At 39.6% G+C, this 23863-nt stretch overlaps 1 protein-coding gene across 1 annotated transcript; it reads right to left on the bottom strand.

The window, feature by feature from the left end:
- Positions 1–4920: 4920 nt before the first annotated feature.
- On the bottom strand, positions 4921–23835 carry LOC139737306 (THO complex subunit 5 homolog). The gene is made up of 16 exons (XM_071647979.1): positions 23682–23835; positions 21091–21228; positions 20075–20286; positions 19530–19676; positions 17880–17994; positions 17071–17203; positions 14511–14629; positions 13636–13735; positions 12757–12868; positions 11517–11618; positions 10885–11096; positions 9107–9210; positions 8059–8146; positions 7473–7588; positions 6400–6602; positions 4921–5369 (listed from the first exon to the last, which is right to left on the bottom strand). The coding sequence occupies exons 1-16, from the start codon at positions 23802–23804 to the stop codon at positions 5303–5305; spliced, it is 2091 nt and encodes a 696-aa protein (XP_071504080.1). The 5' UTR covers positions 23805–23835; the 3' UTR covers positions 4921–5302.
- Between the last annotated feature and the right edge of the window lie 28 nt (positions 23836–23863).

A 23863-nucleotide genomic window follows, 5' to 3' on the forward strand; every position in this document is an offset into this window, starting at 1 on the left:
AAATTTCATTTCATTTAATAAATTAATAAGCAAAATATGGCCAACATTATGTTAACATTCAAAATAAATCTTCAGATTGCTCAGCAAGATGGCAGCATTGAACATTGATCATCAAAGGCACAAATGCACCTGTTAAATTGTTTTGTACATCAATAGAAATCTGACAACAGTTTGAATAAATTTAGCCAGTTGGAACTCCATTTATTAACTCTTTACTCAAAGAGAGACATTTTGACCACGAGTTGATCAAGGAATTGTTGCAAAGTTATGCATGTCAGTAGTTACACACTTGAATATGCTTTCCCCAGATACAGGAGTGGTGATGAGTTTACTTGTAAGATTGTGTCCAACCTTCAGTTGCTGCTCAGAGAGTAAGCAAGAGCTTGTTGTCTATTAAAACCTATGCAATTAAAGGGACAAATAGAAATCTAAAGATTGTGTTGTGAAATCTCGGTCATTATGATGATTTCTTCACTGGTAGTGGTATGTCATTGTTTTGTGAAATCTCAGATGTTATGATAATTTTTACTCTGGTATGTCATATTTGGAGAGTACAAATTATCTTAGGGTACAATGTAGAGGCGATTTTGATTCTGTGGCCATTACCTCATTTCAGAATCTGTTGAGTTTGAAGCAAGGTAAATCCACTCATGATACAGCATATATTTATGTAATGAGTAGCAGTTTACATGAACAATTCCAGTGTACATGACTTACTCATGGGATGGAGCTGTTACAAGCTTGTAGACCAAGCTTGTTATCCTGAATAATTTTGATTTTTAAGTGTTACAATACAGCAAAGAGGGCTTGTTCATGTAGGGGAAGTGCAACTACATGTATTTGCACTTTCCTGGAAAGATTTTCTTTGAATGGAAACCTCATGATAATATAGAAATTCAAAATTCAGCAAATGATGTTGATTATAGACTGTTCTAAATGATGAGATAAAATGGTGATAATTTGTAAAACCCACCCACAACTTCTTGGTGTTGTTGATGACAATTGCAGCAATATAAAGTACATATTGTAAAAACAAAACATATTTGGACATCTGCAATTTACCACTTGTAAGGGAAAGGTATCAGGTGCTAAGTGTTACTGAAGTACTGAGCAATAGGAAGAGATAAGAGAATGAAAAGGTGCTGTGGACTGCAGTATGTTTGGCAGACCTCAATAGGGATGACTTGGCTCGAAAGTAAGAAAGAGCACTTCCTATAGGAGTGTGTACAGTAGTAATATTATCACCAAAATAGGAAATTCCTATCGTGACATGAGCTGAGAATGGTCAGAACTCAGATTCTTTCCTCCAAAATTCCGAATGGTTAGGGATCTGCATTTAGTAGTACAGTGTACACATGCATGTAAAAGTGAACAGGGTTAAGCAAGCTCGCTTTACTACCTACAAAGGTATAACTTGACAAAGTGAATTTGGCTGTCCATATTTTCCTTTGTTGTATGTAGCTGGCCTTTGTTTTTTAAATACCTTTACCAGGTACAAGTGTACTGGTTGGCCCTTGCTACATGTACCTTGTTTTCACATGGTTTTCCTGTACAATTTGACATGTTACTGGAATACATGTAATTTGGTTCATGTCTGACTGCACATCATGAAGAGGCTGAAAGACCCTAACACTCATCAGTGCAGTAACAACTTCTGGCTCTAAACTGAAGATGTGGAGTTTAACAAGACCCTATGGGTCTTGCTATTATCATCAGAAAATATGTGCTTCAGTCATAGCATTTTAGGATAATTTTTGTTATTTAAGATGTAAAGAGTGGCAGCAGTGTCTTTCTCGTAATTTTTGTCTCTTATTCAAAGAACCTACTTGTGGTACATGTGCTGTGACATGATAAACAAGTGAACATGGCATATTGTTCTGTACACATTAATGAACAACACTCAAGCCTCAGGGTTTACAGTATTTACAGCATGAAACAATGCATTTTAATGGACATGTAATCTGTTGACATGTACACTTGACACATTGTGAGAAATGAGAAAGGTGTCAGCATTTCTTTTCAGTAAATAAAAAAAATCATGTGTCATTCAACTTGTATGTGCAAAGTGATGTGGCCTGTCGGTGATTACAGACTGAAACACTCAAAAGCTGCTAACTTTGCATGAACAAATGGTAACTTGACAAGCACATGCCAATGTTGCTGCAGGAACAGAATACTGGATATGTGTCTCATAATTATTCCCACTGCATTCCACAACCCACAGAATTGTGGGAGCAGAAGTTATACTGGAATATTCTCTTATTTCTGGTTCATAATGAAAATAAAAACAAACAAGCCTCAAATACAACATACTTTCTGTAAGTGCAGTTTTACAGTGTTTAATTCAGACTGAGAAAACACCTGTTCTAGAGCAATATCAGATGAGTGTAACTGAAAAAAACTAACAAACCAAAAACATATACACTGTACTAGGTATACTTTACAAAGGAACACTGATACAGCAGGACTAAACACTAAGGCCTGAATTCACAAAGGTGAATTAATCCTGGTTTTAACCTCAACCATGGTACAAATTTAGACCATGGTCTAAAATAAGCATGAAATAGGTCTACCCTTGACATGCGGGTATCAATGCGCAGTTATGTTACTTGACGTCTGTTGGTGTACGCATTCTGTCAATTGTATTTATGCAGAAGAAATTTGCATAAGCCATGGCTTAAATTTGCACTGCCTTTGTGAATTCGCGCCATACTTTTTATCTCTGGTGGCTGGGCCATTGAAATCTTTTCTTTGATGACCCAAAATAGAAATGAATTGCCCACCCCATCCTCCCCCTCCCCCCCCAAAAAAAAAAAAAATAATAATAATAATAACTAGAAATATCACTTAAGGTGATTAATACCCCCGCCCCGTGACGACAGTCTTACCCAAGGAATGATCTTTCCTTGATCTTCTGCTATTTAAATGCCGTTACCATGGCAACGCAGCTTCCGACACGTCCGAAAAATATGTCTTGCACATCTTCCCACCAGGACTATTGTGTGTGCCACATTTCATAAGCTTTTGTCAAAAACTGAGGAAGTAGTTCAATCCACAAGATCTTTCCTTGATCTTCTGCCATTTATATGCCGTTACCATGGCAACGCAGCTTCCGACACGTCCGAAAAATATGTCTTCCACATCTTCCCACCAAGATCAAGGTGTGTGCCACATTTCATAAGCTTTGGTCAAAAAACTGAGGAAGTAGTTAAATCCGCAAAATCTTTCCTTGATCTTCTGCCATTAATATGCCGTTACCATGGCAACGTACTTTCGGGTACTGCCAAAAAATGCGTCTTGCACATCTACAACCAAAGGCACACATCTGTACCAAGTTTCATGGAAATTGGGCAAAAACTGAGGAAGTAGTTTGCAACACAAAATTTTCCATCATTTTGGCTCATAATATGTGAGCTGTTACCATGGCAACATACTTTTTGTCACTGTCAAGAAATGTGTCATGCTGACCTATATCCTAAGACAAACATTCAATATGAATTCCATGAGAATTGGAAGAACACTGATGAAGCAGTTTTGTCATGAAGCATTTTGCCCTATATTTTACCAATAACATGCCGTTACCATGGCAACGCACTTTTTGCCACTGCGGAAATATGTGTCTTGCACATTAACATATTCAGATGAACATCTGTACCTAATTTCATAAAAATTGATCAAAAACTGTGGGAGGAGTTCGCGATGCAAGATTTGTACCCATTTTTGCCCATAATATGCCGTTACCATGGCAACGTACTTTTGGGTACTGTCAAAAAATACGTCTTGCACATCTACAACCCAAGGCACACATCTGTGCCAAGTTTTATGGGAATCGGTTGAAAACTGAGGAAGTAGTTCGCGACGCAAGATTTGCAAAGGACCGACCGCCCGACCGCCCGACCGACCGCCCGACCGACCGCCCGACCGACCGCCCGACCGACCGCCCGACCGTCCGCTGATTCCTATATACCCCCTTCAAACTTCGTTTGGCGGGGGTATAATAAGAAGAAGAAGAAGAAGAAAAAAAAAAAAGAAAAACAGAAACATAAAACATTTCTTGAATCTTAGCTGCCCAATCCATCAAGAGATAACCTTTTCGCTATAGCCTATCCCTGGATATACAGCTGTAGTACATGTATCAGACCATGTTCAGTGGAGATCTCTGGCCTTCAGTCCTTACAAATTAACAAAGAGAAGAAAACTAGTATTAAGGGCTGGACTCCCTGTCATAGGCCCTTAGTGGCAGTACACTTTGACAAGAAAAACTGACTTTTCTTTCATGGTGATATTGTTTGTGAAATATCAACACATTACCATTACTAAAAAAATTAAAAAAATTAAAAAAAATAAACAAGACACTAAACAAGTGAAGCAGGAAACCAACTGATAAATCCACCACTTTCAGTACATTACACTCCAGTCCCCCTTCATTTATTCCTACATCGTGTTAAAGATGTTTATTCTTTTGGTTACTGCATATTTTTTTTCCCCCACACCTGCTGAGAGATGTGGAGTATCTTAACTATTAGATTTCATATAATCAGCATAAAAAAGTACTTGGATAAAACACAAATTACTCTTGATTCCAAGATAAAATCATCAGTATGCACTTCTGATCATCCTGTAACAGGAATTCTCCAAGTAACTGCTCATCACTATATACCAAAGTCTAGCTGATAGCAAACAATGAATGAATATGACAAACAACCATAACATCCAAAGTACATGAACAGAGTTCTTGGATGTAGCTGATGATCCTCGTTGTCCACACTGCAGCACAGGTTGGGTGCAATGTAAGGACATACTGTAAAAGTGGATTTCATGAGAGTAGGTTTTTGGTGTGTGTTTTTTTTTTTTTTTTGGGGGGGGGGGGGGTTTGGGGGTTTTTTTTGCACTTGGCTGGGTAAGATAACTTTCCATCTTTTTAATTCCATGGAATCTAAACATTGATTGCTAGAACATATGGCATGTTAAAATATTTGCATGCTTTCAGTTTCGTGCTAGCTTCAGGATGTGCGAAATTCACCAAAATTTTCACTTTAAAAATACACTATTTCTAGGCTGATGACTAATTATTTGAAGGCAGCATCTGTTACATTATCCAATCGAACAAATTATTTTTTGTCTCGGCACCACCTTGTCCATATGACTTCTTGAAGCATTTAACACTGATGCAGTCACATCTATAATAAAACCCTGCAAATGGTGAAGAGATCTTCTGTTTACAAGACTTCTAGTTGGTACAGGTTGAAGAAGAGTATGATGAGAAGATTCGCTGCTTGGCCGTGGAAAAGACAGCTCATCATCATCGGCGCTGCATGAAGTATCCCTGCAGTGAGTTATACTTGTATGGCTTTGATCGGTTCCTCCCTCTGAAAGTATGAACAGATGACAGTGTAAATAGTTAACAAGAAGATACATTCAAAGCAAACCATCCAAATTACTTTAACCCATCATTCCTGTATGTTACGGGAGGCATAATAATGCATTGCTGATTCATGCAATGACTTGTAGTAAGTTAAACCAGCAAGTAGACGTTTGAAAAACAAAGCAAACAAAACTAGAGGAAGAATTAAGTCTGCTACACTTTGTTCTCACAACACTGAGTTTCAGGAGTAAATGGCAATCATTAAGCAAATAATCAACGTTGGAGAAGGTGATGGGACAAACTATCACTTCCGAGGCGATCTGGATGTAGCTATCTTTCTGAAGCGCAGCTCAGGAAAGATAGCGTACACATTCAGATCGCCGAGGAAGTGATAGTTTGTCTCATTGTCTGAAACTAAAAGTTGATTATTTGCTTTATATTCCACATCTAGGGTCCTATATATTCCCATTTTATTTCACATCTGAAACCGTTTTAGCTGTCTTTAGGTATCATCAGGGTTTAATATAGGCTACGTAGTTTACTTTAGACGTATGTGCATAGATGACAAAACAAATTTGCTCCCACGCTCCGCGCATGGCACCGAAATCAAAGTGCGTTGCACTGTGGTCTATCACTTGACCCAGGTCAAATGATAGACCACAGTGCAGCGCACTTTTATTTCGCGCGTACTCAAAATTTTAAGTTACATCACGCGTTAGGACTGTGTAGACTAAGAGATCAGCGAAACAAAATGACTATCATCATAGAGTGTAACGAACTTTTCTTCTCGGGTGATGTGATGGGCAAAACTATGCTTTATCACATGATCAGCTCTTGACCAATCCTATAGCAAGATTCTTAGTATGTGGAATATAATCTTAAATGACATGACTATGGAGTGCTTTTGTGCTCTTGATACTTGCTTTGTACTAACAATTCATGTTATGTCCTACAAATGGCTACATGGTACTATTTTAGGATACAAATTCAGTAAGTTAAGAAATCTACAGGTTGAGAAAAAGGTAAATAATTACCTGGTCATCCTGGTGTACATCTTTTCTGCTACAAATTCTCCTTGTTGATGGGATGCGGTCCGGTCCCGTCTACGGCCTCCCTGAGTCTCCAGGAAGACGTCCAGACACATGAGAAGCCGTTGGAGCTGGTTGGTCAAGAGATGGTTGACTGTGTTTTTGCCAATCAGCTCACCAAAGTGGATATTCACCTCAGCCTCCATATCCTGGGGTACGACATGTGATATAGAGAGATGATAAGCCACATTTGGGGAAATCATCACAAACTAGAGCTGCAGAAAGTGCTCTCCTTCTTTACAGAATGCGTTCCTAACAATGCAACAGACTTGAATATAACTATCAAAACACGATTCTGTCATGCTAATTACTGATATTTCATTCATAATCTCTAATTTATGATATCAAATATCAAAAAAGACAAATGCAAAAGGATAGATTGTAGCTTTATAGCAAACTGACTTTATGTATATTGCTGTTCCAGCGAGCAAAAGAAGAAGGCAGCCAAAGAAATACCGTATAACAAATAGCATCTCATTTTCTTGGATAATGTTCTGGTGGCTTCGTTTTTTTGTTTTTTTTTTTTTGGGGGGGGGGGGAGGAGGGGGACATAAGACAGATACATTAAGCTGATTATGTGACAATTGATACAAAAATGAGGTGATTTTCACAAAGTTGAGATACAAGGTCTTGTCGACCAGAGACAATATGTTCCTTTAACCTGTTGAGGACAAACTGATTTCACTATAACATGTATGTCCCATAAACACCTGCCCGAGAATACTCGGGACTGGTCTTTAACAGGTTGAAAGGAAAAAAAGAACTTTAAGGCCTGGCACAAGGCAGAGAACACTGACTGTCAGTAAAATACCAGCCTGATTTTGACCAAAACACTATTTGGACATCTGTGGCATATTCAAACCTGTCAATAATGACTAAATTACATTTCTCTTAGTTCTTATTTTCATATGATCAATTTTGGTCCAGTAAGAGCGGTGACCTCTATATTTGATTTATTTTGAGTGATGAAGGGTGAAGGAAGGAAAGTGAAGACAGAGGGATCTGTCTATGAGACTTACCCGTATGTGAGAGTTATTAGTGGCACTGTGTTGTCCTTGCCATGTTAGGTTGAGGATGAAGTGTGCAGGCTGAGCAGGGTAGTCCAACCCAAGCAGAATCACGGCTTGCAGTTGAGCTGAGGCAGCAGAACATAAACATATCATTACATTATGATAGAGCATATGCGGGGGATCTTTATCATGTTTCAGGCTGGACATTGCCATACAACATATTTCACATTAATAATGTAACACTATACAGTTAAAAGTTATGACAAACTTGGTTAAGTATCCCCCCCCCCCTTTAACTTTTCTTTAATTGTAAGGCTCTGACATTTCCTGTTTATTTCGTAATACGTGCTTTATTGCAATAAGGTTAGAATCATTGGCACAAGACAGGATTTATACAACCTAGGAAATCATAACTTTCACTTTAGATACAGGAATCCATTGTAGGCAGAGAAATTTCTCATTTGCTCATAATAAGATGTAAAGTGCAGGGAATAAGCTACCGATTTCAAAAGCACGCATACTCCTGCATCTAAGGAGTAAAGAAAATCAGAGATGAGAAGAAAAGAATGGAGATGGTAGATGAGTTCTCCCTTACCTGATCCTCTCTCCATGTACGTCTGGAAGACTGAGTGAGAATCCTGAAGGAGAGTGGCTGATGGATGACCCTTCATGAAGGGTAGAGCCTAGAACAGAATAACAAGCCTTCTTATCAATCTCCTTCATCAACGGTAGACAGAAGAGTTTGTGTAATACCTATACATGAATGAGTACTGTAAAAGTGGATATTTTCGCGCGACTAATTTTTCGCGCTTGGCCGGGTGAGAAGAATTTCACACGTTTTTAATTCTGCGGAATCAAGACAGCAACCACTGGAACATAAAGCATGCAAAAATATTTGCATGCTTTTATTTTCACGCTAGTTTCTGGTTGCGCGAAATGCGCGAAAATTTCAATACCGCGAAAATTTCCACTTTTACAGTACCAGAATGCACACATGACATGAGCTAAACATCTTTTGTCTTAAAGACTAGGTTACACCCTGTTAGATTTGCTTAAGTATTCAAGTGGATGTTTGAAGAGCCTGCCAAATTTACTTTCAACTGCATTCCAGCAGTGACTCGGGATTGGTTGGTAGTCCTTGAATCAATCACAACTATCCTAAGTTATGTGACTCTTGAGTATCAAAATCATTTCAATGTGCAGCTCATGAAAACAAACAAACAAACGCAAGCATGAGTTTCATTTTAATAAACTTAGAACGGTCTCCGCAAGAGCTTAGTAACTGGGAAAAACAAAAGGACACAGAGAGTGGCATTGGTATGGTGTACCAAGAGAGGCATCTCACTCTCACTACTGATAACTTTCAGCTACACTCAATAACACTTTTAACAGCATTGCCAAAATTTGCTTTTAACACCATTCATTTGCCTGACATGCAGTTATCAACAATCTTAACAAAACATCTTTACAAAACATATAAGCTTTCCATGAGCATGCATGAAAGTAAAAATTACCAGGGACCTTCAAATGAAACTTTAGTTCTTCATATCATAACCAATATGCTAATCCATCATCACAGCATATCCATACTTTGTTGAGTACATCAAGTGGTGAAGAGGAGCTCACAAGTTTCTCGAGCTCACCTGAAAGTCATCATATGTGAGTTTAGTCCAAGACTTGAGGATGGAACAGACCTTGGTAGGAAACAGGTTAATGGATGCTGCTGGAACCTGTAAGTTGTGTTTCTCTGTAAACCCATTCATTGGCAGAGAGGCAAAGATGAAGACAATGCAATCTTATCTACTTCATCATTTCTTGCAATTTGCTGTACATCACAATTGCTAAATGCTCTCTCCCTTAAGCAATCATTTTCATATGTCTGATGAAATAATCATTTTTGTTATGACTTACACCTAATACGTCAATCCATCAGACTCACCAATAACCTTAGATAGAATTACTTACATCATTTTGTCTCCTTCATGTTGGGAGTGACTGAAGACAGTCAGCCATTTGAGGGTAAGTTAATAATCGGCTGTGATGTAAGAACAGCACACTATTTTGTTTACATCTTCCATTGAAGTTTTTTCTTCTAAACAGCAGAGGGAATACTTGTTCCAACTTAACAAACCTAACAGTCAGCTAACTTTATTTCTCTAATCTCTCCATTGCAACAGTTACTCTATATGCCATATAGTTTGTGAGTGAAGACTAGTAAGACAAACAATTCACCAGTGTTTTAAATCATGATTGAGCACTACACTCATGGAGTAAGAAGTGTTACCACTTTTCAAGAGAAAAAATAAAGATTTACCACCCTGGATACAACATAAAATGACTTTGCATTACCAGAGGACACATCTTTTCTGAGCACTTCAATTTGGAAACATTGGTCTACATGCACAACTCCAGAGGAGACCAAAAGAAAGCAATATACAGTATTAACCGCGTAATCGGGACAGGTTGGGAGTAGCAAACACGGCCCCTTTAAGGGGGTGCCCGATTTCGCGATGAGCACTCACCATACACTAACGGCATACGACATGTAAATGTAGTGCACACACACACACACACACACACACACACATGCATACTGACGTACTGTACATGTACATGAATACACAACCACGCTACCCCTCGGCGCGACCCTCTAGCTCATTCACAACTGAGGAAGATTGTGACGTACACACAGATCACAGTGTATTGAAAGTTGAAAGACTCACAGACGAGGAATTTGGACTTTGCCCTCAAAGTGTATGACTGAGATTAAACAAAGTACACAGCCTATGAGCTGTGTGAGCGAGACATGTTTTTTTGTTGGATGTGAGTAGGAATTGCAAGCGAGGACATGGCTTTGCTTATGTAGGGGAGAAGAATGTTCGCGAAAGCATGTGTTTCGCAATGGCATGGATACTTAAACACGGCGCTTTCGTGGCTATGCATGTACGTGTACTAGATGGACGGAGGTCAAAACATACCAGTCCGAAGCTTGCTTTGTAAGTTCGATGTAAGCGACAACTGATAGGGAATCTTTGAAATATTGTTGTGGTATTTTGGTAGATTTTTTGTGTAAAATATCAACAAAATCAAAGATCGCTTGAAGAAAAATTGTCCCTTTTATCAGAGGTCCCCGCCCGATTATCCAGTGAAAATGACATGCATTGGAAATGTTTCTAGGAAGCGTATGTCATTTAAGCGAGGTTCCCGATTATCAGATGCCCGATTATGCGATGAATACTGTATAACACATAATACTGTCGACATTCATGCATAAAAACTTAGTTTTGAATAAAAGACTGCAGAGGACTGATAAGATAGAGCACACACACACACACACACACAATTATGAAATACATTCACTGTATGACACACAGCCACATGAAGCCAAAAGTCTAGAAAGGAAGAGAAAATGGCCTCTCACCTAGAGAGAGAAGCTGTTGGTTGAGAGCCAGACGAGCCTTGACCCTTGCTTTGAGAGCCTTGACCGTTGCCTCCATGTGACTGGCACTCACTGTAGATGTAGCTTTCACAGCTTGACCATCATCAGATGGCAGGAAGTCCAGTCCCCCTAGCCACTGGGCCCAGCGGTAGGGGTGTCCTACTCGGCTGATGTAGGCACTGAGAGATTCCATCCTGTGAAGAGACCACAGTTCATGCTAGATCTGATGAATCTCATCAATAGGTGAAATATAAAAGACTATGCAGCTGTTGATGGCTTCTAACACCCAGTGGTGATACATGAGATACCACTTTGACACAGTGTGGGAAGACTACGATTAAAATGGTTGATATCTCATACAGTTAAGTTTACTTTTTTGAACAGAGGATCGGGCTAGCTCACTGATGACATGCACATTTACTCTACTGATTTTTGAAAACATTATTAAATCATTTTTTTCTCTTTCTCTGACAGAAATATATTTCCCTGCACCTAAAGCACATACCAGGTACATGTACGTGTCAGGCTGTTCAATGAAACAATCTCCGCTCTACAGACACATGTGACGCAGCCAATCATACTATCCCTAATACTTCTTACAATATAACTCTCACCCTATCTTGCCCAGCTGGTAAGCATTTGTAGCACTGGGAGAATCCTTCCCATCATCCCCTGGGTACAGGTGGCTCAGTAAGTTGGTTGATGATAACAGGTCACTGAAAGGAAAGGGTGAATAAATGTTTCTTGAGTAAAACATATTGAAATCTTGAACTTGCAAGATAAGTTTGCATTTGAGAAGCACATTGACAGAACGAGAACTAAGTCCTCTCCCTCTTAAGAAATGAGTAATTCCCAACTTGGAGATGATACACAATTAATCTTTTTTACAGGAGACAATATTTTCATGAGCTGCTAGTTGTGAATATAAGTTGACTTGCAAAATTCACAAAAGCATCAACGACGCCAAATATGTACATTGTAGCTTGCACGGGTACTGCAAAAGGCATAATGCCTCAACATGTTTTCATGCTTAATGTTATTCTGCTAAAAAATTGGACTCAGTTTACACTTTGCTTGCTTTGATGGCATTTCACATGTATTCTGGTGCATTCCTAATACTCAAGCATCAACTACAATAGAAAAATGTTATGCCTGGGACATGATAGGAATGCTTAGTACACAATCACCTCAACCACTTTGAACCTGAATCTAAATTATCATTATGAGATGAAAATAAAGTCCTCGCTTTTCAACATAAATGAATTTGCAACTTACACTTTATTTCACCAACCAATGAAACCAAGACAAGTTTTGCAGATTTCCACAAAACACTACCTAGGTAATGCCACATCACACCTATTGAAAACATCTCATCTTTAATGATGGGTTGTGTCACGTCGTGTAAAGATGGCAATTGGGTGCCTTGTCCGGGAGTAGCAACCTCAGCACTTTCAAGCCAGATGCATCAAAATACACCAATTTGAAAACAAGATTTCTTAGATTCTGGTGTCATATTGCAGTATGCACAGGAAACATGTTTCTCAGTGCAGCAGCTCATGTTTAATGAAATTTGCACAAAGCACGAGTCTATCTGCCCAAACCACATCAAGTGTCTAATGTGAACAGAACCATACTTATCCAGTCATGTGTTGTGTAATGATGTGATGATGACTACATTGTCAAAATAGGGAGCTCCAGATCTGTAAGATGAAAACTAAGACCATGTAACCTCCCGGGTTGGACAATGGAAATGGCTGTCCCATGCATGTGCAGAACACCATTTTGGCCTAATTAGTGTTGTCTTAGCATTCATGTCGCGGAGCTAAAGTTTGCTAATGTCTCTGTGTAGCCTACCCAGCAGAGTTGGCGACCTGTGACACTGTGCCTCCCAGCTTACAGTGGACACCCACTGTGATGATCTGGAGGACAATCAGGTAGTTGAAGGTCAGAGTGAGGAGAGTGCCACCTGAAAGAGAACATGACAACTGAGAACTGAGAACTGAGAACATGACAACATGACAACAGACTTCAAATCACCTAAGTTCACTATGAGGCAAACATATCCACAAGGCCAGGAATACCCAATCAAACTCTGTGAACGAAAATCAAACTTCTCAATTTCGATTTTTTTCTTGAGCATCTCTTCCTTTGAACTGAGCATTATGGATATGAGAAACAGAAATCATTGTGATTGCTTTATTTCAATGGGTCTTCTTGAATGTGGCAAAGCATTCGCCTTGTCTTCTACTCCTTCACAATGAAGATTTTTTTTTCTTTCGGTGTTACTTTGCTCTGCTCAAAGCTTCACTAATAGATACATATTTCCCCATCTCTAATGATCATCTCCTACACCTTACTCCTTTAGTTTTCAGTCTGTGGAATGGTTCCCACATGCTTCAGGGTCTCTACGGCACATTAATACGAGGTACTCCACTGCTTCCCTATAGTCGGAACACAAATTCTCTCCATTTGTCTTTTACTGCTCTGCCTTTTCCTATTCTACTAAATATTAATGTTGAGGAGTGCCAACTTCTCTTTTGTTATTGTTCCATTTAAAAAGAAATAATAATTTTGACACTCCAGCTTAGTATTAGGATACTGGTGCTTCCAACAAACGTTATCGCTAAATTCCATTCACATTTGCTTTCTCTAGGCAAAGTAATAAGCAATGCAACATCCATTTATTGTTTGTTCCACTGCAGAACTGTAAAACGTAGGATGAGTGAATATTACCTTTAAATCTGAGAGTCATGATGACTTGTAGTGGGTGTGCTGCTAGGATCTTCTCTCGCTGCTCCTCTAGCTTGTCACCAATGGTCTTTCTCCTTCGCTTCTACAATCATACATACATGCATACATACATACATACATATAAATCTTAATAATAAATGCATATATTAGACTTTGTCATCAAACTGTATTTTCTGCATCTAATTCTCTATTACAAATTATGTCTTCTACTAAGCATACTCTGGGTATTCTGAAGGGTAGGAAAAGTTGTTACCACGAAAATGATGACATGTTAAATTCAGTATATCCCAAAAATGAATCCTGTTTGAAATCTCCATCCACAAGCTACTGCTCATCAGGGATCTTCACCATATCCTTCATGTCTTGTATTCTCATGAAATTCACATATGTCTCATTTCATATGATTGTAATTAGAAATGGAATTGCAGACTAACATTTTGACATACAATTTCAACGAGTGTTTCTAAATTCGACATTTCAGATTTCCTTTACACTTTACCATATTAGCAAATCAGTTTGTATTTCATCAGTTTTATGCAATTACTGTGTGTAATGTAAAAAAAAAATAGACCTTTGACCTTATAATATAATTGCTTCATTCTGAATAACTAAATCACACATATACTACTTCACTTAGCTGCTAAGAGTTGACCTTAAATAACAAGAAATCATAATTCATTGATTCTCTGTTTGACAAATGTCTCTCGCTCCATTGCATGGTAAAGTGCTAAAAAAATAGAATAAAATACCTGACAAAAATGCTGATTACAAAAAGTGGGAACAAACATTGAATGAAGAGAACCAACATGAGATAAGTATACAAAAGACGTCTATTACTAGTAGGAAGGCAGACTCACAGATTCTGACAAAGTGTCTTCATTGTCGGAGTCACTGTCATCATCCACCATACTAGATGTAGAGAGAGCTGACAAGGCTGTCTCAGCATCACCTTCAATCTTCAGCGTCATGGAGCCATCTGTGGTCAAACATGGTTTAGATGTCATTACATTCTATCAACTTTCATGTTAAACACACTGTTTCTGGCTAAGAATTTGAATACAACATTTAAACAGGATATCCACAAAAACATATCTGGAGTGATTTTCACTTTTCAGCAAAAAGATACAGTCAACAAGGTACCCCTCGAAAAGTCAAAGTGTCATGAGTGTTTAAGAAGAATACCTCAACAAATATTTTCATTTGTTGCAAAATATCCTGTCTTGTTTTTTTTTTTAATATCATGAGAACACCCACTGCAATGGAAATTTGAAGTGATGAATGAATGTTGCATTTTTAATGAGAAGGAAACACTGAAAAGAGCAATTATATGTAATGCACGTATAGGACAAGCTCACTCTACACAGCAGGAAAAGGAAAATATTTATTGTAGTGTAGGCAGTGTATGTGGTGTAAGCAGTGTTCAGTTGTGTGAGTAGTGTTATCCATTGAAAGTGATATAGGCAGTGTAAAGTTGTGTGACTGGTGTGAACGTAGTTAGTGGTGTAGGCAGTGTAAAGTTGTGTGACTGGGGTGAATGTAGTAAGTGGTGTAGGCAGTGTAAAGTTGTGTGACTGGGGTGAACGTAGTAAGTGGTGTAGGCAGTGTAAAGTTGTGTGACTGGGGTGAATGTAGTATTAAAGTGGTGTAGGCAGTGTAAAGTTGTGTGACTGGTGTGAACGTAGTAAGTGGTGTAGGCAGTGTAAAGTTGTGTGACTGGAGTGAATGTAGTAAGTGGTGTAGGCAGTGTAAAGTTGTGTGACTGGTGTGAACGTAGTAAGTGGTGTAGGCAGTGTAAAGTTGTTTGAGTAGTGTAATCCATTGAAAGCGATATATAGGCAGTGTAAAGTTGTGTGACTGGTGTGAATGTAGTAAGTGGTAAAAGCAGTATAAAGTTGTGTGACTGGGGTGAACATAGCATTTAAGTGGTGTAGGCAGTGTAAAGTTGTGTGACTGGAGTGAACGTAGTAAGTGGTGTAGGCAGTGTAAAGTTGTGTGACTGGGGTGAATGTAGTATTAAAGTGGTGTAGGCAGTGTAAAGTTGTGTGACTGGAGTGAACGTAGTAAGTGGTGTAGGCAGTGTAAAGTTGTGTGACTGGGGTGAATGTAGTATTAAAGTGGTGTAGGCAGTGTAAAGTTGTGTGACTGGGGTGAACGTAGTAAGTGGTGTAGGCAGTGTAAAGTTGTGTGACTGGGGTGAATGTAGTATTAAAGTGGTGTAGGCAGTGTAAAGTTGTGTGACTGGGGTGAACGTAGTAAGTGGTGTAGGCAGTGTAAAGTTGTGTGACTGGGGTGAATGTAGTATTAAAGTGGTGTAGGCAGTGTAAAGTTGTGTGACTGGAGTGAACGTAGTAAGTGGTGTAGGCAGTGTAAAGTTGTGTGACTGGGGTGAACGTAGTAAGTGGTGTAGGCAGTGTAAAGTTGTGCCTGGGAGGAGGCCCCCCCCCCCCCCCCATACTTTTCGCGATTGCATCGCGACCGCTTGGAATTTCCAATTCTCGCTTCATGACTTTTTCCCCTGAAGTCTTGCGCACATTCTGATACCACATTTGTCCATATCGGACCTACCTAGGGGGTGTTATGGGCCAATTAGTATGCGCATGTCATTAAAACGGCTAATCGCTGCATATATTTGTGTACATACTGTCAATAGACCATGGCTTGCATTACTTTATAAATTTTGCACAGGAATTGGTTTTCCACTTGGTTCATGCTTCTATTGTATATTGTTCTGAAATAAATTGGGCAAAGTTTAGAAACAATGATATACATAAGGAATATAAAACAATAGAAAACATAAGAAATAAAAACAACACAAAACATAACAAAAAAGTTGTTTTTTTCTCATTTTTTTTTCTCTCTCTGATTTATTTCACATTTGGGGAACATTATTCTTCATTATTACACAGTTTTCATGTAATTTTTAACTTGTTTAGGCTGAAATTATGAAAATATCCCCAAATGCATAAAATATGCATTATGAATAATTAATTAGCTAATTATGCAAACAATTTGCATAATTGATTAAAATAAATTACACCATCAGATTCAGCACGCAAAGATCTATCAACATGTAAATTTTCAAGTTCATCGGACATTGCGTTTCCAAGATCAATGGGGGGCCTCACAGGCCCCCCCCCCCCCCCCCCCCCCCCCCCCCCAATATTATCACGGAGCCAAATAGCCCAGTACAGTAAGGGTTAAAGTGGTGTAGGCAGTGTAAAGTTGTGTGACTGGGGTGAACGTAGTAAGTGGTGTAGGCAGTGTAAAGTTGTGTGACTGGGGTGAATGTAGTAAGTGGTGTAGGCAGTGTAAAGTTGTGTGACTGGGGTGAACATAGTAAGTGGTGTAGGCAGTTTAAAGATGTGTGACTGGGGTGAACGTAGTAAGTGGTGTAGGCAGTGTAAAGTTGTGACTCACCACAAGCCTCATGGTAGGCGTTGGCTTGGACATAGAGGATGTATAAAGGCCTTGGGAGGAGCTTGGCCAGCTGGTGTTGAAAGCGAATCTCATTCAGAGGCATTGATAGGTATTCCTGGACTGGAACAGTGCTCTGGTGGGAATAGAGAACACTAGTCAGTGAAAAAGTTTAATGAATGCAAATAAACATAAAGTCATTACATGGAGATTACTTTGGGATTGACCTTTGTCTACTTGTGCAACACTCGTCATCATGAGTCTAGGGCAATTACTCCCTGGGCAATTACCCCCAACCCTTGCCCTGACCCTAACCTTAATCCTAATCCTAACCCTCACCCAAACCCAAACTCTAAACCTCAACCTAATGCTAACCCTTATCTTTACTCTAACCATATCACTAACCAGTATTTAGCCAGGGAGGGGGGGGGGGGGGGGGGCAGCGTGGGGGTAATTGCCTAGATATGGACATCATACACTATACTACCGACAGAAGGTTAATTTTCCCCAAACTTGGTGCATTGTAGGTAAGACAAATTCAATTACATTTTATAATGTGATGGTCCATTATGAGACATTTGATACAAATTGTAAAAGGATAGTCAAATAATCTCTGTTCACTGATAGCATTAAAACATCTCTGATAATTGGAGGGAGTGTTTATCTTCAGACAGTGTGTCAAAAATAAAGGAAGAAGTTATGACACTGCTTGGCAATTGAGAAGACAAAGTTGATTAGCAAATTACCTGAAATCAAGACATATAGATCCTTATGATATTAGTACAGCTAAGCTGGTATAAGTTTATAGCTACCTGGAGAATGGTGGTCAATCTTGGCAGCAAACTCTCCAAGTAATCCTGTTTCTTATGAATCTCCTTGGCAACGACATCTCGGTTGCCTTGCCTCATCTTGTACTGCTCAGCTAACCTGGGTAAATCAGCAATCATGACAAAAACTTCAGCAACACTTTGTGTGGTAATTTCTATGCAAAAGGAAGAAATGATTATATATTGGATGGCAATGAATGAGATGCCACGGAATATCGCACGAACTAGGGCCAATATTACACAAACTGAAGAGAGTGCAATGTTGGCCCTAACGAGTGCAATATTATACTAATGATGCACAGGATAGAGTGTGTTAGTGAAGGTGCGGCGCGCTCGAGAGTATTGACAATGGTGCGACATGCACGAGGTGCAGCCGAGTGCATGTTTGCAACCGTTGTCAATACTCGAGAGTGAGCCGCACCTTCACTAACGCCACGAAATAATCCTGTGCATCATTTGTTTTATAAAATGGGTCGAAAACTAACAGCATTATTCACGTACCTTTGTGGGTCAATACCAGTCAGCTAATGTAGCACTCGCTCAAAAGTCAAGATGTCCGAAGATGTTCGTCCCAAACATTTACGCACGTCGCACTCGGAAATCCCGCACATAAGTACTGTACGTACGTATAAGAGTATACGTACGCCACGTACTGTTATGCACAAAAAAGGCCGCCGGCTGTTGTGGCAGCCCGCGGCCCGAACTAGAAGTTGTTTACCGGATTGACAGCGCGTATAGTAGCGCGTGACGCACTTGTAACAACTGATTGAGTGCGCACTGCTAGCGTAAACATTGTGACGTACGTCAGGCCAGGGAGGTGGAAGAGAGACTCTTCTTAGTGCATACCTGAAGAAAATAATGCACGCACACGTGACTCATTTCAGCGCTTCCAATTGGCTACATTCTTGAACCCATTTTATAATCTCTGGTATTCCATGAAATATATCCATCCAATATGATAATTATTATTATCTATAGTCATTATCCCGAGAAGGCATAAACTGTAAAAGAAGTACGACTAGAATTTGAAGTTGAATCTGCACTGAAGAAAAAAAGAAAATGAAAGTGACCTGCACTTGCATAATGTAGCAAGATGTTCGCATACTTGTGACTTGGAACGAGAGTTCACACACTAATCGAGCGTTCAAGCTACAGAAGAGACAGAATACAGCGTGCCATTGCACGACCACTAACAACAGTAGCCTACGGGGAATTTATACATAGGCCTACAAATGCGTTTCGTTCAATACACTCTCGTATTCCACAGTGAAAATCAAGCAGATGAGAATACACGTTTTTATTGCGCTGCTAAAACATCCTTTGTAAATGATAATTGATAATCATGCATTCCAGTGATCAAGTAATGATATTATTTACAGCTCACACACTCTGTTACACAAACACAGTGGCGGATCCAGAGGGGGGCGCACTGGACACACGCCCCCTCTTTATTTGTTGTTGAAGCAAAAGAAATAAAAAGAAAAAAATGAGATGAAACCTGGAAGTAGCACCAGAAATATTGCTTGCGCCTCCCTTTACGAAATTCCTGGATCCGCCCCTCACACACACACACACACACACACATACACAAACACACACACAGTGTAAAGCAGATTCACTGCTGTGGCAACACACCTTTTTCTCTGTTCAAGTTCCCAGTCCAGTCTGGCTAGCTGCTGTTTATGTTCGTTGTTCTTGGTGATGTTTGGTTTGGAGATACTGGACGGAGCTTCCTTGTAGAAAGTCTCTACGTCCACCAGCTCAATGTCTTCATCCTTGGACCTGACAGGAAATACACCAACACAAGTCATCAACATTTGCTGCAAAGATCGTTCTACCTGCTCACCACACCATCCCTGCTCACTTACTTCATTTGGGAATATTGCTCCAACCTTTTGGTATTCAAACATAGGTCTGTATGACTTTGTAGCCATCTCTTCTTGCTGCTCCTTGGCAAAAAAATATTCACCATGACTGCCTGGTACATGAGACTAGAAGAGTCACATTTGCTGGATCTGTCAATGAAGACTACCTGTCCACACAGGCTACCAAATGCATTTCCCTTTAAAGGATGTGACATCAGAGTTAACTTGTCGTAGAAGATCAGTGAAGATTACTCTTACCCTAGGTTTGTCACCATATACAGCTTGTTAATTGTTATAAGTGTACTAGTGACTCACTTGAATTCAAGACACTTGGTAATTTCCTTCTGAAGGTGCATGACTTCATATAAGAGGTTTTGTAGCTGAAGATGGAGAGTGTCCACTCTCTGCTTGGCTCCCTGGGTGTCATCACGTGCCTTTTTACATCTCAGGTGAGAGATGCGATTCAGCTTCTTGAGGGTGACAAAGAGAAGCGACGCCTCTCTCTGTTTGTCTCTCACAGCTTCATCCTTGGAACAGATTAAACATGGAGTGCAGTCTAGTTAATGACTTTGCCAATCACGCAAAACTCCAAAATAAGGCATGTGACATAACTGCTCTTGCCAAACTTTCAAGTAAACAAACATTCAAATCAATTACAGAACCAATGCATACCTGTTTACCAAAAAAAGAGAACTAAATAAAAACAAATGATAAAATCACCCCTGTATAACAGAAGCTATCCAAGAATCACATGCTATAAAATACATTTTGTCTGTAAAATAGTTATTAAAGGTTTGAAATGGAATAATATTGATAGTATGCAATGTACCCAAGTATAATATTGACCTAACATGAACTTGACAAATCATTAAAAAATGCTGAAAATTTCTGTAATAGTCACATCAATAGCAATAATTTGCCTTTCAATCTAGAATCTGATTTAGAAGATTCTCTCTGTGCTGTACTCTCTGTTGTTGTACCATAACACAAATACAAAATTGCTTTCAGCATAGCAACAATGAAGATCAGCTTTTATGAAAAAATAAATGGACAGATACAACAGGGAGGTGGGTCTCTTCCCACCTCCTTGGATACAACCATAAATAAGTAATTGAACATCATAATGGGAACCCTATAGTGTGCTCCCATATTGTGATTGCTGAATTGTGGAAACTGTAACAAGTTTTATGGCCTACCGAACGTGCATGACATTAACAACAACTCTGGGAGATATCTAACTATACATTGTACTCTCATCCATAAAATCAGACTGTACTAAAATTGGGCTGGTAGAAAACACAGAAACAAACAAGTACATTAAAGTGACTTACTTTTTCTGACTGCTGCTTGAGAGAGTGGATGTCAGCCATCAGCTCTCGGAGTCTGGATGTGGTCTGATTGTGGAGTTTGATGTCTGACTGCCAATCTCGGGCTTCAATCTCTCTCTCTTCATCATAGGGAGAGTTTTCCTGAAAAGACAAAGTGCAAGGTAATAAATAACAGTCTGAAAAAAAGTTTTTCATTTATTTGTGTACAATCAATCACTCCAAGACCGGTATTGTCAATATCAATAACTTGTGATAGTCCCTGAATCAGCTACTTGCTTTAATGTCAGAAATCACTTATTATGGCTGTCACACAGTACACCCTGTATTAGTCTCTGCCTTTTGACTTGTTGTGTAAACTTATAGGTGCTACCCTCCTGATACAAGTAGTTTGTGTTCAGATGAAATTAAGTTTGCTTTGTCTGACTTCTCAAAACCTTCTATCCAGTTATAACCCATAACCATCACCTAGATTCTACTAACAGCATACAACATCCTCTTCATATTGCTCTTGTCTTTCTCCAACATGATGAAAAAAAAAAATGCTGTCCAAAACAAAATTACATATCAAAAGTGGTTAGAAGTCTAAGTATTTTCTAAATGCAACAAGAGAAGTACACATATCTTAAAGGGGAAGTGTAGACAGCACAAAAGCCAAGCAAGCTGAGGGATTTTCAGAGTGAGCATGTGCACATGGGAGGAGATTTCTGTACATAGCATGGCTTGCACGCTGTCTGCACGGGATGCCATGGACACTTGCACAAAAGGTGCTCACAGGCTGGTGGAAGGTGGAGTTCACAAAGAAAGTGAATCGGTAATACCTACAAAGTGGTTAGTTTGCCGACAAAATTTGAGTACCCATTACTCTGTCAGAGTAGAATATAATTCAGAATATATCGATGCACTTTTAAGATACTGGTTCATTCTGATTTTATTTTTCTCTTTATATTTGTAAAATGATGTCAGACTTCACAAGGACCAAAACTTTTGAGTCAGATCAGGCCGATAGATGCAGTAGCCCTGTATTGAGCGAACCTGGTACTGCCCATGTTTTGGTGGGTTGCGCTGCTGCACATCGCTGATTTTACCCATTGAGGATGGGCTGATTTTACTGGGACTCGTCCTCGACAGGTTAAACTTGATTTTTTTTTTCAAAAAGCATATGCAGAAGTTTTTCTGCTTTTCAATTTCATCATGAAGAGAAAGTGGACATGTGTGAACATAGGGCATGGTTTTAAGCTGCAACCAGCAGCCCCATACGCATAGCGTAATGGGGCTGCACACTGTACATGTAGCATTCAGGATCATGACAGGGTAGTATCGCGGATAAATATCAACTTAAAATAAAAAAATGTCTTCAATTTGAAGACTTACCAGTGAAGTTGAAGTATTGACAACAGGCTTCGGGCAACATTTGGTTCTGCCAATAGTCCCTTTCTGTTCGAATCGATGACTTACTGTAAAAGTGGTTTCTTTCGCGGTGGTTTTATTTTCGCACTTTTTGCGCTTTGAGGTTGAACCGCGAATTTAACATCACGCGAAAATGTTTTGAATTCGTCGCTTGTTACAACGCTATCATTACCAACCGCGAATTTAAACACACGCGAAAAAGTCGGCACCGATGGAAACCGCGAAAGTTTCTGTACGCGAAAGAAACCACTTTTACAGTACTACGGTAGTAATGTGGGGGGGGGGGGGGTGACTCGGTTGAGAGAAACCTGGGTGTGGGAGAGCTACACTGAATTGATGGCCAGCGCATGCGCACAGACATCTTATCCGGTCAATGGATTTGATTTGTGTGCATGTGATGTGTGCGCATGCGCTGGCCATCAATTCAGTGTAACGTTAGCTCTCCCAGGTTCCTCTTGACCGAGTCACATTTTAAGTTATCAATTCGAACAGAGTGAGAAAGGGACTATTAGCAGAACTAAATGTTGCCCGAAGCCTGTTGTCAATACTTCAACTTCACTGCACTGGTAAGTATTCAAATTGAAGAAATTTTTCGATTTTAAGTTGACATTTATCCACGATACTACCCTGTCATGATCCTGAATAAACTTGACAGTTGCAGTGCACAGCTGGTCGCAGTTAGGGCATGGTGAACTTGCGACAATATATGAATCTACGTCAGATGTGAGATGGATGATACGTAAACAGGAAGCCTCATGAGCATCTCACTCCGAATGCCTCATAAGGAGATCATGTTCATGAGGAAGAGGGATCCATATCATGAGCCCAGCCAGGCCCCCATTATGAGTTATGAGCGGGTTTCCTGAATCCTGATTCCTGGGCTGATCTCTCAATCGGATGCTACTCTATCACTATCAGCAAATCAGTATCAACCAACTTGAAATTAATGATTTTCACGAATTTATATGGGCTTAACTTTGAGGCTCGTTGCTGTCCTCATGTAGACCATTCTCTACGACCAGACCCTGATAACATGATCATGGTAAGGCTCTAAATATGATTCAATGTCAAAGACAAACAAAGCAAGCGAATACAGCAATACGACCGGAATTAACCGACCATATCAGTCTAATGCTGTGGTATACACTTTGGCCCTTCTTCGTCTAATAATTTGACTAAAAACATACCCTCTTCTTGACTTTGTGCAGAGCAGGCTTTTTTGAATCTCGCTTTGGAGATGAACGACTGCCTTGTTCATCGTCTGTCTTTGACGTAATTCTTCTCTTTTTCTCGCGTATCTCGGTAGACATTTTCTTTACTTACAGCCGCTTTCCGTCATCAAAAGTTGGCAACTTGGTTGTTGCATGTT

Source organism: Diadema antillarum, unplaced genomic scaffold (assembly GCF_040938485.1).
Source record: "Diadema antillarum isolate AM-2024a unplaced genomic scaffold, OU_Dant_1.0 seq00000688_RagTag, whole genome shotgun sequence".
Taxonomy (NCBI): Eukaryota; Metazoa; Echinodermata; class Echinoidea; order Diadematoida; family Diadematidae; genus Diadema; species Diadema antillarum.